Source organism: Acipenser ruthenus, chromosome 14 (assembly GCF_902713425.1).
Source record: "Acipenser ruthenus chromosome 14, fAciRut3.2 maternal haplotype, whole genome shotgun sequence".
NCBI classification, from domain to species: domain Eukaryota; kingdom Metazoa; phylum Chordata; class Actinopteri; order Acipenseriformes; family Acipenseridae; genus Acipenser; species Acipenser ruthenus.
This window is the reverse complement of record NC_081202.1, coordinates 5,187,843-5,203,242: the sequence shown is the minus strand read 5'-3', so window position 1 is coordinate 5,203,242 and position 15,400 is coordinate 5,187,843. Positions and strand designations below refer to the sequence as shown.

The following is a 15,400-nucleotide window of genomic DNA, read 5'->3' as shown; positions in this document are numbered from 1 at the left end:
GTTATTCTGCGTTTTTCCCTGAAGTACCGCTAGTAATCTCTTACTTTATCTCTGTGCCTGAATGGTGAGGGGAGGGGATAAGATTGTGTTTATTGTAATTGTTCTGCGCTGTTGACATTCCTTTAATCTGCTTGATGAAAGTGGAAAAACCAGAAGCAGTCTTGGAGTGCAATTCAGCAAGTGCTGCTGCGAGTAAGAAGATTAGATAGCCTGGATTTTGAAGAATAGTGTCTGCTTCTGATGTTGATCTCGTCTAAAGATCCCACGAAAGAAAACAGAACTAAAGGTGGCTCGCAGGGGGGGAGTTTGGATCCTACCTGCATTGCATTGCCTGTACATGCCTTTTCTGAATAACTAACTCGTCTGTAGGTAAGTGTGTTAGAGACAGCAGTAGCCAGTGCTGCTTTTAGGAGTACTGTACTTTGTGTGATTTAGACTGTTCTAATTGTGTGTTTCTGTGCGTCTTAAGCATTCTGAAGTGTTGCATTGAGCTTTCAAAAACTCTTCACTCTGTTTTTATAGTTGGTAGTTTAATTGTGTGTTTGTGCACTGAGCTGTTTCAACCATTTTCTTAGTAGGCAAGTGCAATCACTAAATCAGAGTGGTGAGTTAAACTCATTTTAGGTAACTGAATAATATTTAGTACTTCTTCAGTGGAAATGAATTGATTTAAAAATTAATTATGAATGTAGTTATTTACACGGGGAGGAAATAAGCATAATGGTCTATGGTACCCATCAAGAGGGAGCTCCAGAGCTGCTAATATTGGGTTAATAGGCTATTTGTTTCATGTGTTGTTCCTGCCAGAACGAGTGGTTCAGTACAAGCAGTTTTTTTCTCAGTTGGCCGGTGTGAGAATTGGCAAGGCAATCCGACTCCACCAGTTAACACAGTGCTGTAGATTTCAATTTGCATGCACAGTACGGTTTGTTTTTAAAAGTGTTGGTTTGTTGATTTTCGTGCTTGCTTTAGAAGTCTCTCTTTTTGCTGTCAGTCGTTTGCAGAGGCATGTTCCTTTATTTTGAAAAGGGAATGCAGACAGTGATGTCATTTGAGTGCTATTATTGCCCAATAATGTTTTTGGGTGCTTTATTCACTTGTAAACCACGGAAGTACTGCAAAGTTATTTGGTCATATCGCTCTCATAATGATGTTATTACATTGTTTTATAAATGATCCTAACAGTGTGTGTGTGTGTGTGTGTGTGTGTGTGTTTCATTTTTCAGTTTGTCTTTATTCTTAATGTTTCTGCATTCGCTCACATATCTGAGAGATTATTATTATTTTTTTTTTAAGCTTGTCAAACTTGAGTTACATAAAAGTTTACAAAATATACAGCAACCAAAGCCAGATTAATTTTATTGGCCAGAAAAATGTAAGTTACTGTATGTAACTGAAGATGTATGGAAAGCAAGCTAACCACAACAAAAAAGGAAGCGACATTAGAGTAGCTGTGGTATATTTCAGTCTTTCCAGAGAAAAAAGTGAAACAAGTACTGACATATCTAGTGTACAGTGCAGTATGCACAGTATGTGTTGTAAAATGAATACAAATGAGACTATGGTGAGCTCCCCCTTCCCTAGCAATACATCTTGACAGACACATTGCGTTCTTGTACTGTAAGCGTATGGGTTTGTTAATAACCAGTTCAGTTTACTGCAGTACTTCACAGCAGTGTCACTGGGACATCTCTTCAGTCGAGTTCCGGAACTTTCTGCTCAGCAGGCTACCACTGAAAGGTTACGTTGCTCTGAACACACTGCCACCCACAGCACTCTGCAGGATGACAGCGTGCTTCTTTGATGTATGAAGCTGGATGGATGGCAGCTGGGTGACTGAGCTGTACATAAGACTGACCTGGATACCGGGAGCATGCCTGGCCAAGCCTGTGGGCTGGGATACAACTGCAGCGAGGAGAAATGTTTAGTAAACAAAAGCATTCTGTGCTGCTGGTGAAATGAGACGGCAAGGAAGACAGTTAAACAGGCATGACAGTGTGTTAGTATGCCTTTAACTATGCCTGGCTCCGTTTATGTAAGTATTCGGGTTAATTTTATGCTTATTCTGCAGCTACTGCCTTTTAAAAGGAGTCGTAATCAGAAGCTTGGTTTCCATTCTGTATTGTTTCTCATGAACAGTAGTAATGTGGTATACAATACCGTAGTACGTAAACATTTGGGTTTCAAAGTAAATGTGAACAAATGCTGTTTTTATTTTTAAGTTATTGGTGCCTATACTGTTTAGCATTGTGTCTGCAGCACAAAGCAGCTCATTTTTAACATGGAGCTGGAGCTGCAGTACTGTGACTAAATGTAGCATTATTGCTGTTAATGGTATTTTTCCAATTTTTTAAAATGGTATTTTTCCACAGATAACACATTTCCACACGTTTTGTTTTTTGTATATTTAGGGTTGCTGCTTTCGATGGATTCATATTTATTGTATTCGGAGGTTCTGTAGCTCATGATTGTTGTCTCTGTTTATACTGCTGTTTTCTCTGGACTTCAGTGGGTTGATGGGACTGATTACTTGTGCTGGACAATCATGAGCAGCAACAACAGTCCAATCAGACCACAGCACAGCGGCTCTGTCTGGTGCTGCTCCAACATGTCAAAATACAAATACACTCATGAGGCTCTAGGGCAAACTCAGCTGTTGTATGAATTTGTGTTTTCATAAAATCCCCTTTTCCCAGCAAAGCGTTCATTGTGCCTGGGTTTCGAGAATGAGCAGGGCAGAGTTTCGTGCACTGTAACACTAGAGAACTTTCCTGTTCAGCTTTTCAAAATGATGTAAAATGAGCGGTTTTGAAGTTCTTGAATCTTTTGAAGTAAAAAAAAAAAAAAATGATTCGAAGGCAGAAATCACTGTCTTATTATGTAAAGTGAATTTTTGAAACACATCAGGACTGTATATTGAAAATGAGTTTATTATGAAACAGCGTTTGGCAGTGCTTTAACATTACCAAAATATTGCTCGGGCAGCTGTCGATTGGAATAAAAACAGTTTTTGCTGCTTTGCTTATCTTTTATAATCCCAGTCAGTGTTTAGCATAACAACAGGCCAACAAGTGACCCGTTTTGCTGTGACCTGGAATCCATGTTGTTTGTTTGTTTCCTGGTACTGTTCATGTACTTTACTAACGCATTGCATTGTGTTGTTGTCTCTCCCTCCCGTTTCCTCTGCTGCTGCTGCTGCTGCTGCTTCTCAATCTATATCTCTACCCGGGCTGGATCTGCGTCTGCTTTGCATTTATCCACCCCCCCAAAAAAAACACAAACAGCAACATGGAGAGATCAAAGACCACCTTGGAACATCAAGTAAGTGACTGACCTTCCCTTTAGCATAAAACAGCAAAGAAAATAGAAAGCGAGCAAAACATTTCACTAAAGGTCAAAGACTGAGCTTTGTGTAACCTGCTCTATAACTAGTGGTCTGTACCAGCTTTGCCACCCAGTATTAATAGTGTGGGAAATCCCTTGCCTGCGTCTCTGTTCTGTGCACAGTGCATGATCTGGATGTATTCTGTTTCCACCTTGTAGAGATTACTTGTGTATCGTTCCTCTCCTGTTAAATGAGTCACTGGTGTCCACCTCACTGCATTGTTCCACTCAGCTGTGGTCATCTTTCAACAGAGGCGTGCTGAGCTCATTTCTAAAAGAAGCTCAACACACAGGTTCTTCCCTGGGTTTGAATGAGCTCAGGTTGAAATTTGTGCATGCAAATATTTCAGGTTCAACACTAGATAAGGTGCTGCATCCTGGTACTACACTATTGCTGTGGGTCACATGGAATGATTAGATCATTGGCTGTTCATACCAATTGACATGTTATTTTTATGCTGTACTTTCCTGGTTTTATTTTTTATTTGTTTTACAAGATGAATGCTGGTTGGCATGTTTGAGACATTGTTTTGAATTTATATATTTTTATTAAGAAATATATCCCGCAGAAATCACAATCTGTAGTCGGAAGCATATACAGTAGTCTAACCCTGCATCACCTCATTGTCACATCACACCAACCTTTTTCCTTCTGTTTTCGTTTAGTGTTAATGGCTTGAAACAGCAGGGATCTTTGAGCCTGCCTGTTTTATTGTGGCTCTGCTTTCTCAATCAAACTAATGCTTATTGTACAAGTGTATCAACAAAGGATTTAAAAAAATATAAGGTTATCTGTAACACAGGGGATGAATAGAGAGAGAAAACTAAGAACTTCAAACTTGGAATTGTGAAAATAGAGAAAAAAGAAAATGTATATATAAGAACAGGTCAAAATAAGGTAGTAGTCTCTGGGTATAGAAACACCTCCTAAGAGAATACTTCGCCTAAGAGAACATCCTTGTGGTGAAACTGATCTTTCAAATGTGACTTGTCATCGCGGGACAGTGTCTTGAGGCACACTGATTGGTTTATTAGATCTTTCCAGAACCGCCGTCATGTCTTTGCCTCATTTTCTGTTCTGATTTTTAGGGCTGCATCTCATCGCTATAAAATGGCATGTAAACAAACTGCGAAACGCGCCGCCGTTTCTCTTGCTACAAAAAATTGGAAATTGTTCGAGCTCCTGAAAAAAAACCTGATTCCGAACACAAGTGTTTCCCATTCTGGTGAGCTGCTTCACCATTCTGTTAAATAATTTCGTGCATGTCTTGAATATTGTTCCTGCACAGGTATTCCTAATTAATCTAGAGCTGCTGCTGTATTTAACATGTGTAGGGGTGCTGTATTAATTTAGTTTGACAGTTAGTTTGTTAACGTTAGTTTCTGTTACTTTATGAATGTTGTTCTGCTAGTTAGAGAACCATTTTTTTAAACCTTGGTGAAATTGCTACAGATTTAATGGTGCTATTTAACTGTGGATCTGTTTGTTATAGCTGCTGTACGAAATCCTAAGAAAACGAGATGCAGACCTAGTTCTCTCTGGCTAACTCTTTTTGTTGCATCGAGTTTCAAGTCTGTATTGTCTGTTTACTGTACTGCAAATGCTCTAAAAAAAAAAATAGATCAAGAAAAATGGAGGACTCAGAAAACTCTTCACAGTCTAAAAATAAAAGTGTTGTATTAACGTGTCTGAGCAGATAAAGGTCAATTGAAACCTGTCCAAGGGCCTGTGGCCTTGTGGCTGGAAGCAGACCTGCAGAGTGAGAACCATTGTCACACGATACAAACATACATCGGACCATATTCACAATGGTCCTGGTTAGTGTTTGAGCTATGAGCTACATTTGATGACTGGCTTAGCTGGCTCCCTGTTTTCATTGAGATTCTCTCATGCCCACTTCTGTTTTTCATCACCCAGTTAATGAAAGTGGCGAGCTTGGGGCCTGTGAACAGCCTGTTGAGATAAGAGAAATGCGAAGCCATGAGATAGCTGCTGGTAACTAGGCATTATGGTAATACATACAACAGTTATCGGGCTTTGTTTGCGGAGAGCAGCAGCCAAGTATGGTTGCTTGCAGATCGTTTCGGTACATTAACCTAATTTCTGTGAATTTAGCCCTGCTTTAAAGAAACATTGACCAGCACCTGAAACTGATACTGCATGGTATCTACCCGTAATGAGTGTACTGTGCTTTGTCTTCTAAAGTTAGCAGACAAACAACCCAAAACCTCAGTCGGACCAGTGATAACACCATTGTGTAACTAAACTAACACATCTCAAAAATAAGGAAATTAAGGAAATAATATAAAAATAAATGTACTATGAAAGGCAGCAAGTGGCTCTTTCTCACCAGCAGAGGGCAGTATTTGGCCATGTCTCTGCATAGAGCAGGTGGTGTTCTGGATGCAGCAATCTGTGTTTTTCAGCAGGGGAGTGACGCAGTAAATACACATTGACATTTGCTCTGTTGTGAGCAGGTAGTGGTAATTGTCAATAAGCACAGCTGCCTCAATTAGCATTGAATAAGCTGTGAATATACACTCACTGTCTGAAAAACTAGACAATGGTTTACAATGCGTAGCAACTGTGGTATGTTTTTTTTGCTTGTCCCATGTTACACATCTGCACGCTTGATCTGTCGTGACCCATTTGCGACTGGAAAGCCTTGTGCTTTCAGGTGGTAGATTTCTGTGAACGTTGCCGCTCCAGAAACACTCGGAAGACTGTCTTGAATGACACAATGCAGCCATGTCCCTTATGAAGTCACTGAGATACTCCTCCTTTTTGTTCAAGTTGCACTCAACCCTCACATGGCTTACTGTGTAAAGGTCATGTGATCCACGTACATCTGCTTACTGCACATTGCTGACTAAGGGGATTTTCTCACTTTACTTACATTCTCTGAATTGTAATGGTCAGTCATCGTAGGTCATGCATGCTGACCTAGTTTTGCACGGTACTGCTTTGAGAACCAGTTTTTAAAAAGCTAGTCTGTTATTCTTATTCCATGTGTTGCGACTTTTTTCATAATCCTAATGTGTTTCCATCCCCTGTTGGGATATGTACCCTTGACTTTACAGGCTTAGTTTTAATGTCATAATGCTCCTCATCTCAGGAGTCCCTAAAGAACCTATTAAGTGCCCTTATTATCACAGTTACACAAATCCTCTACTGTCTTTCTGCACACACGGTATTCTAGCAACCAAGTTATAGGAGGCTAATGATTAAGAGTGCAAGGAATGTTCTGGATGTGTTTTGTAATATTTTAGTTCCTTAAGTTCTCTGTATGTTACCACCACCCCAGTATAAAAAGAAGCAGCACCCATTCACAGCTGCGTAGCAAAGGGCCTGTTGTTTTGTGGAACTGACTGAATGCTCACAGTTCTTCAGTCCAGGTTTCCAACTGGTGGTATTGGTACTAGTCTGGGCGGCTTGTGAATTGGCAGTGGGTCACAGACTCGCCTCTAGGTTATCCGGTCAGGTTAGGGATCAGTCTGCTGGGTGAGTCAGGGTGAAGGAAGTCACTGGTTTTGTCTGACTCACAGAAACTAAATTACCCTCTTGGCTCTTGTGTGCAGGGTTGGGGTACCGCGGCCTAGTGTGTGTGTGCCTTGCATAGGCAGTACTAGCTGTACTAAACAGTACCTGTTGCATGGATACTTTAGAAGACTTCAGGCTACCAGTACATTTCACAAGCATGGAATCAGCACAAATTACCAGCATAGTAGTTTAACCGTAAACCTTTATCTAGCATTGATTTTTCACCTTTTTTCTTCTTCCTAAAATGAGCTGTTTAATATTGTTTTTTTGCTTTTAAGTGATATTTCCATATTGATATTTGCCCTGTCCTAGCGGAGCTGCAGTCGGCTGTGGGAATTGTCTGTAATCACATGACCTCTTGTTTTCCAGCTGCCTTAATGACCAGTGATGAAGCTCAGCCTGTGACTCCTGGAAAGATGAGCCATCGCCAGGGGAAAGAAGGGCATCCTATCCAGACTAAAGAGCTACTACAGCCCAGCGCACTGAGCCCGGGGGTCAGCTGCAGCATTGGTAAGGAGCACCAGCGCCCTGTTTAACTCTGGGATCAGGGCACACATTACTCTACAGGGGGTGGAGCTTCTTATTCCAAGCGCGCAATCACAAAGATGACCAGATCTGATAACGACACATCTCTTGTGAAGGAAACATTATTGCTTGATGTAATCTGCTCAGTTAAAAATCCAGTATGCGGCTATCCTTTTATCTACCACTAGAGGGCACCTTTGGGCAAAGGATGAATTTAATCTGATGATGAATATATTCAGAGGACATTAAACCGAATTTGCTGTTTCATTGTAGTTCCAGGGCAATCTAGGCACACTTGTTTGCTTTTTTCTACACTTAACATTGTCAGCCATTCTGTCTGTGGGCTCAGATTTAATCATAAAGGGTGATGTGCCAGGAAATCACATGCAATTAATAGCTTAATAATGTGTGTTTTTTGTAAGAAGTAAAACTAAAAGCTGCGTAAACAGACCTTTTGAGAATGCTGCAATTAGTGTTATATGGTTGTCTTTACAGTAAATGTTTGCTTGAACTCACAAGACAATCTTTTAGAGCACATAGGCAGCAGTGTGACTGGGTGTGTGTCTATTAGAAGAGAATGCAGATGACCCCTGAAATCTGGGATTGGTATTGGTTACCAGGGAGAGTATGAAGGAGCTTGTTCACAACATTTCCAAGGAAGGCCCGTTCGGTGTGGTGTTAATATTCATTTCTTAGCAGACGCCCTTATCCAGGGCGACTTACAATTGTTACAAGATATCACATTATACATTATTTCACATTATACAGTTATCACATTATTTTTACATACAATTACCCATTTATACAGTTGGGTTTTTACTGGAGCAATCTAGGTAAAGTACCTTGCTCAGGGGTACAACAGCAGTGTCCCCCACTGGGGATTGAACCCACAACCCTCCGGTCAAGAGTCCAGCGCCCTAACCACTACTCCACACTGCTGCCCGGTGTTGCCTGGTTGAGTTGTGTACCATAAGAAGGGGTTACTGTAGCATGACAGAAGACGGTGGACTGTGTTATAGGAAGTGAATTAACATTTTTAGACTGTATTTATAGTGTTGTTCTTGGGTGTTCAAACCTATGAGCTGTTAACAAGGACATTGAGTTCTATAGAACAAGCCACCAACAGTCAAGAGTCCTCGTCTGCGAGTAATAATGTGCCTGTTATTTTTGTTTAACACTCCTTGCATTGTGACATTCATTGGAACGCTTTTGTATTCAAATATGTGATTTCATTGTCCTCTGCTTATATAAAAACTTAAGTTATAGTAAGCAGTGTTCAATTTCAAGTCTTAATTCCAGGAAAACAGGTTTTTATTTCTTTTTATTTATTTATTTTTTTGGTAAAGTAGGACAGTTCCCCATTATTATGAAATATTTACTAGCTCAAAACAGAAACTTTTCAGGCTTCATTTATGCTGCCACCACAGAATAGATTCACTTCTTGTGCAACAGGTATCAGGAACCACTTTATCTTTGCACTCTCCTGGTGCACTTAGGAATTAAGGCAGGATCTTAATACGTGCTGCACAGGAAACTGAACCTAATCTAATCTGGTGGCAGGATAAATGGTAGTCAAAGTGAAAATGTTTCGTCTAGGAAACGATCTGCCGAAAAATGCCAGGGTAGTGTGCTACTGACAAGTGAAACCATCCTGAAAAATCCTAAGAGTTGGGAATATATACATTTTGTTAATGAAAATAAACTGTCCCTTTTATTTCAATAAGGCAGTTTACAATGACGTACTGTACAGTACAATAAAATAAAACATACCGTTGAATAGACAGGGAAAGGAAGTAACATGTAAGTTTATTATAAAATAAAGCTGGCTTGGACTTCTGAGATGAAGTCCTACTTAGACAACAGGCCTCGTGCCCTTTCAAAAGTTTGAAATAAACCAACATTAATTCCCTGCGTAAAGGATTATAATGCTGTGCTGCAAAAAAAATTCTGTCAAATAAACGTCTAATTTTAAGGGATTGGAAAACAAGATGTACAGTATCTTCTCATCTAAAAAAAGAAATGCAGTGACTTAAAGGTGTAAACCACACAAAAAAAGCATTACCAGCTTTATAATTATGTGTATTCATAATATGGAGGGTCTTGATGCTATATTAAGACCTGCAACACTGCCTTCTCGTACAAAACTAGATCTCATTATTAATACAGTAGTACTTTGTGAACTGTGTGTTTTGTTTCATGGTCTATGGCAATGTTCATCCAAACATCCAGGCTTCAGAGGACACAGACAGAATCTACCCTGGCCATAGAAAATAACATCCCCTTGCAAAACACGCCTGAATCATTGAATCCACCACTTCATGTGAAGTGTTAGTATAGTTAAGAGCCTCCACACATCATGCTTTTTGTGAATAAAAGAAAAACATTTGTTGCTGTGAAACAAAACTACAGTTTTTTTTTTTTTTTTAAATCTCTATAGTATCAGAGATGGTGACATGTTGCTAGGCTACACTTTACACTATAAGGGCCATTATGCAATAATTGCCTCAAAAACTGAAAATAGACAATACCTCCCCCTCCCACTATATTCGTTGCGGGGGATGTTGAATGAATTGCTTGCTTCTTCATAACACCCTCTAATTTGATTGTATTGTTCCTTTTGTTTGTAAAGCCCTGTTCTGCAAGACGAACATTATGAGTTAACCAGTTGTGGGCTGGATGCATTGGCTCTCTTGTTCTGGATATCCAATTTGAAATTCAAGTGGGCCTACTGTAGTGTCCATTTCTTTGTTGCAACAATTGCAATGCAAATTGAATTACTGTTTTCATATTGAAATCTCAATTGTTTGTTTGTCCCTAGCACACTCCAGAAACTATAACAAAAGATTTGCCCATTCAGATTCTAGACTTGTTTTATTAGCTGCAAATATCTACCAGAAGCTATTATAATGAGTTGATTTGTGTATCAGTTTAATAGTGTATGTGTGAGGCTGTTAAACAGCAGTAAGGTTAGCTAGGCAGAATTACTGGTTTAGATGCAAGGGACATGTTTAACTGTGTGTGCTGCAGTTTTATAATTTTATAATCTTTGTATTTTCCATTCATACCATTATCTTTCAAATCGTTCATCCAGTTGTGATGAGACACGACATGGGCTTTCCTTAACTGGCACACGTTCTCTAGAGAAACTGGGTTATGTTGATCTTGCTTAGCAGGAATTCAGGACTAATTATTTGATCTACTGATGACTCCATGTTAAAAACTGTGTATATCTCCTTTACTAGGGATATATGTTAATGACATGCCTTGTTTGTATAATGAAAAGGGTCATTAAAATAGCCATATTACATATTATGTAGTACATTTTATGTAGAGCTATTAAGTTGAAATGTATAACACCATAACTTTTAATAGCTTCCCTGATGTTGTAGTTAATTCATAATTTTTATAGTTCTGTAAAATAGTTAGATTCAACTGTATAAAAAAAATCCCAATAAATTTAATTACAATATCTGTTTATTTAGGGGGAAAAAAACTAGGGCCATTTATTTTGATAAACTTAATAAAAATAATCAGAACTCAAAGTCCTGAGCAGGAGGGGGTGTGCGATCTCTGCATGCTTGGGCAGCTTCAGGAGGTAGTTTACTGTAACAAGAAGCTGGATTTTCCAGCTGAAGTGATTTGAAATGCTGAAGAGGACAGGGAAAGATCTGGTGATCAGCAAATAACAGTAAATGACTTCCCTCTGAGACCTTGGCCAATCCTGTTATAATCTGTGTGCAGATGTGACGGGATGTATGGTCTGCGAGGGTTGTGAATTTGAATCCTGGCAGCATGTGGCCTGTAACTGAGTGGGGGTGGAGAAGAGAATATTAGCCATGCATTGATTGAGAAGGAGGACCGTTCTAGATCAATACTCGGTTGGACACTGATTGCCTTTTAGTCTGAGCTGGCATGAGGGATGAGGCCATTGAGTGGAGGTGGAGCCCAGTTAGTTTAACCATTAGCATCCAGTCATTTTTACAAATGTCATCTATATGCAAAAGCCTCTTGCATTGACTGAAGAGTTAAAGCAGTAATAAGCTTTTAATACAATTAACAATATTATCACTGCTGTAATGTGTAATGTATTTTTCTTCTTTTAAGTGTAGATTGTTATAGTAGACTTCTAAAGTGTAGACTGTTGATTCCTGCAAGCTTATCATCTTGTTTTTGAAAATTCAGCATGATCATGAATTAAGGAGAACAAAGCAAATATCAAACCGATATTTGACACACTAGGGGACGGTGACATTGTTGCTATAAGAAAATTGATTTTAAAGCCTTTATTAACATTAATTTAATAGCGGCACTGTTCACAGTGGATAGAAACTAAAAAGCGCATGCAGAGATCTCACAGTGACATTTCCAGAGGTGAAGATGTTAAAGCAATGGTGAAGTGCCCTAATAATGTATTCTATGTGTGTGTTCTTTGGATCCCCAGAGCTTTCCTCCCTCAGTGTTTTCATATTTGCATTTCATGCCTTTGCAGTGATACCACGTGTTATAAAATATTCAACAGAGACGACACGTATAAATAAAAAGCTTATTGGTGCCGTGTTTGTCAAATCAAATAGAAAGATGAATTAGGTGGTCAAAGAACATGTAAAGTGGATCAAAAGACAAAACAGTTTACTGGAATCCTGAACCAAGCTAACCCAAATGGAACCCTGAGGAGAGCAGCATCTCATTCAGAAAGAAAGCGACCCTAATCAGATTCATGGGTATAAAGCTGCTGCGTCCCACAATCCATTGGTGAATGTTGACATTCTTCCATAGCCATTCTCTGCACAAGCACAAGCTCCCTGCTTGCCACTACAGTAGATCTGTCAATGACCCAGTGTATCCTCATGCTTTTACTTGCACAAGTAGATAAGGATGCCATTTTCAAGGTCTGTTAGCTCTGGACATAAAACAGAAATCACAACAGAGGATATCCTTTGAGTTCCAAATACTGTCCTTGTTCTACAGGAAACATGTTAACCTTCTTTCATTTGTAACAGATATTATTAGAACACTATGGGGCACTACAACTTTTAAGTAGCTTTACCAAAGGTATACCACACACAGTCAGTGGCACTACAATGTAAGTACTGTACTGCAGTTAGGGCTCAATTTACTGCTACGGTAATAAAGAACCAGACACTATAGATATATCCAACTGTAAAACAACAAACACAATTCAACCTTTAGTACAATACATTTGTATACCTTTTGCATTTTTTTTTTTTTTGCATTGGACTAAATTGAAACATAGAAAAGAGGTTGAATTTCTTGTAAATGAAATCCGAAATGCTGTTCGTATCATATTTTAGATACAAATGTAACTAGGAATTTAACTAACTAAGAATCAAGCCCTTGTGATACGTTGGTCACATGGCTATTTTGGTATCTCTAGTGTTTTTGGATATCCTTGGTCTCTGTCTTTGATGTTTACTGCATGCAGAGGTTACAGGAGGGGGATTGTGCTATGCATACACAATCAGCACAAGAGGAGATGTCTCATACAGTACATGGACTGCAGTGATTAGTTAATGCTAAGCACAGTGCAGTTGTAATATGTAGACACTGTACCCTATGTGCGTGTTCATTTCCACAGTCCTATCACTGAATAATCATTCCCCCTCTATTGACTGAAAGTATACACTTGAAGACGCCATGCGTTCTGAATGAGGGGTTCTGTCTCGATGGCTCTCTCTTGGTGAAATACATCAGTAAATAGTAGGAAAGGGCGTGTTGATTTTCTTCCTGTTCGGGAGGTCATGTTCTTAAAATATGCCATGCTGAACCTCTTAGGAATTTGACTTGCTCTTTAGTTCTCTTTAGAAGTATGGAGTTTTATGGTATTCATGCACTGTATGTTTTCATCGTCAATAGAATTTCCACACAGGCCAGATTTTGCCATAGACAGCAGGCTGAGATGATTTCTCCTGATCGGTATGTATAAGAAACAGCAGCCAGCACAGAGGGAATTATGGGACATCAGCTATTTCTGCACTAAGTTACTTCATGAAGACAGCACTATTGTAACTGATTTAAATCCCTTCACTATCTTGTTGGGAAATAAGTATATACTGGTATAGGGGCATATCCAGGAGCAGTGTGATCAGGGTAGGAGGGTTCAGGTACAGTGTGATCAGGTGAAGTGTAGGAGGGTTCAGGTACAGTGTGATCAGGTGAAGTGTAGGAGGGTTCAGGTACAGTGTGATAAGTATATACTGGTATAGGGGCATATCCAGGAGCAGTGCTGTTTATCTGCTCTGCTGTGTTCAGTGGACTCATTTTTTCTGGACCGCATTTAAAAATGTTAGGGAAGCAAATTTTGATATGGCATAAATTGGGCAAGAATTCAATTCAATTACAGGCAGCTGCAGAAGGGTCTGTTGGGCTCAAGACACGGGTAATTCCCAGGGAGCGCATTACTGTATTAGTAGTGAGCGTTATGTCTATATAATACATTGATTTATTTGTCATTTTAAGCATGTTAGGTTTTATTTTTTTCAGCGAGGGTGAAAGGGTAGTTTCCTTTCCTCTTTAAAACGTAGCTGTTTTGCAGTTTGCTGGGGGAAATGGCTGAGATAGTTGAGGAAAGGCCACGAAGAAGCGTGGCTCTGGAAATTGTGGGTTATTAAGGACTTTGGTGCAGTGTGAAGCACTGAAATGAAGGCAGTGTCGGATTCCCACAGGTAACAGATGGAGAGCAGTGTATCAATATGATGCTGTAGTATAATGGATGTCTTTTTCATACTCCTCCCCACTTCATTGCATGAACCTGGCAGTGTTATGTTACGTGATGAGCAAAAGCGATAATGCTATTTGTGCCTGAAACAACGAGGGATCAGGTTTTGCAAATCTACCTGGGTTTTCAGGGCGAAGCACTAAAACAAAACAGACATGACTGACGTACTGCAGAAACCTAATGTTACCTGGCTGCACGTGGAAACACACCCTGCATTTTAGAAGGAATGAAAATGCTAAAATAATGACTGAAAAAACCTCTCCCCCATAAAACAAGTTTATACTCCAAGCTACTTTTATACTGTACCTTTTCTAAAAATAGTGCTGTGGTATCAGATTAACAACGGCACAAATAGCCTATAAAGGAACCCTGTTTACAGTCAGGTGAGGCAGACCTGCTAAATAAGAGCTGTACATGAGGTCCTGTTCGTGCACATGCCCAGTTCCATGCACACCTGATTAAATGGCATTATGAGGAACCTGTTTAAAACCAAATAGGCTATCAGTACACACACACATTCACAACAGGCTGGTAATTGGTATGGTATATACATGTATTCTCTTTTCCTAAACAATTTAATATGCTCCAAACAAAGAAAAGGAAGCCAGTTAGTGGCCTACTCTCCCTCAGAGCAGCCTGTGGAGACTGGGAATTTTGTGAGATTGCCTAGCAACCCTGTGCTTGTCACCGTTCTAATGCATAAGTCAAAAGTGAATTACGTTTAGAGTTTTAGGGGCTCTTGAGCATCTTCAGAAGAGATGTAACAGACTTTTCAAAGGTTCTTTAAATCCAGACCTGTTTTTTTTTTTTGTTTGTTTTTTTGATAAACAGGATTGCAAACTAGAGTGCTTCCGGGTAAGCCTGACAGGCAGCAAAGCTCACTGACATAGGTCTGTCTCTGAAATAGGATGAGCTGAAGGAGCGTTCTTCAGATGAGGAAGAATATATTCAGTTGTGCCACCTGGTTAGCACACGTTCTGTGATGAGGCGTAGGTTTAATTCTTAGCTAATGTTGACTTGGCATATATGCAATCTAAAAATGAGCCTTCAGAGTGGAAAGAAGTGGTTCCAGACCCAGTACAGGCATTTCTCCATGTTAATAATTTATCAGTAGAACCCTGTGTTTGAAATGCCTGTGTGTCTCAGGGGTTTATCAGTAGAACTCTGTGTTTTGAAATGCCTGTGTGTTTTCAGGGGTGTCTCAGTAGAACCCT

At 39.6% G+C, this 15,400-nt stretch overlaps 1 protein-coding gene across 7 annotated transcripts in view; it reads left to right on the top strand.

Moving 5' to 3' along the window:
* LOC117419609 (oxysterol-binding protein-related protein 8-like) overlaps positions 1-15,400 on the top strand; it is a 98,209-nt gene that overhangs the window by 47,015 nt on the left and 35,794 nt on the right. For 3 of the 7 annotated variants that reach the window (XM_034032516.3, XM_034032521.3, XM_034032518.3), the window contains 2 exons: positions 3,285-3,321; positions 7,295-7,435. In XM_034032516.3, coding sequence (XP_033888407.1) covers positions 3,285-3,321; positions 7,295-7,435 — 178 coding nt within the window. Of the gene's footprint in view, positions 1-159; positions 370-1,764; positions 2,036-3,284; positions 3,322-7,294; positions 7,436-15,400 lie in introns of those variants that run through there. The other 4 variants (XM_034032522.3, XM_034032519.3, XM_034032520.3 and 1 more) reach the window with 3 other exon arrangements.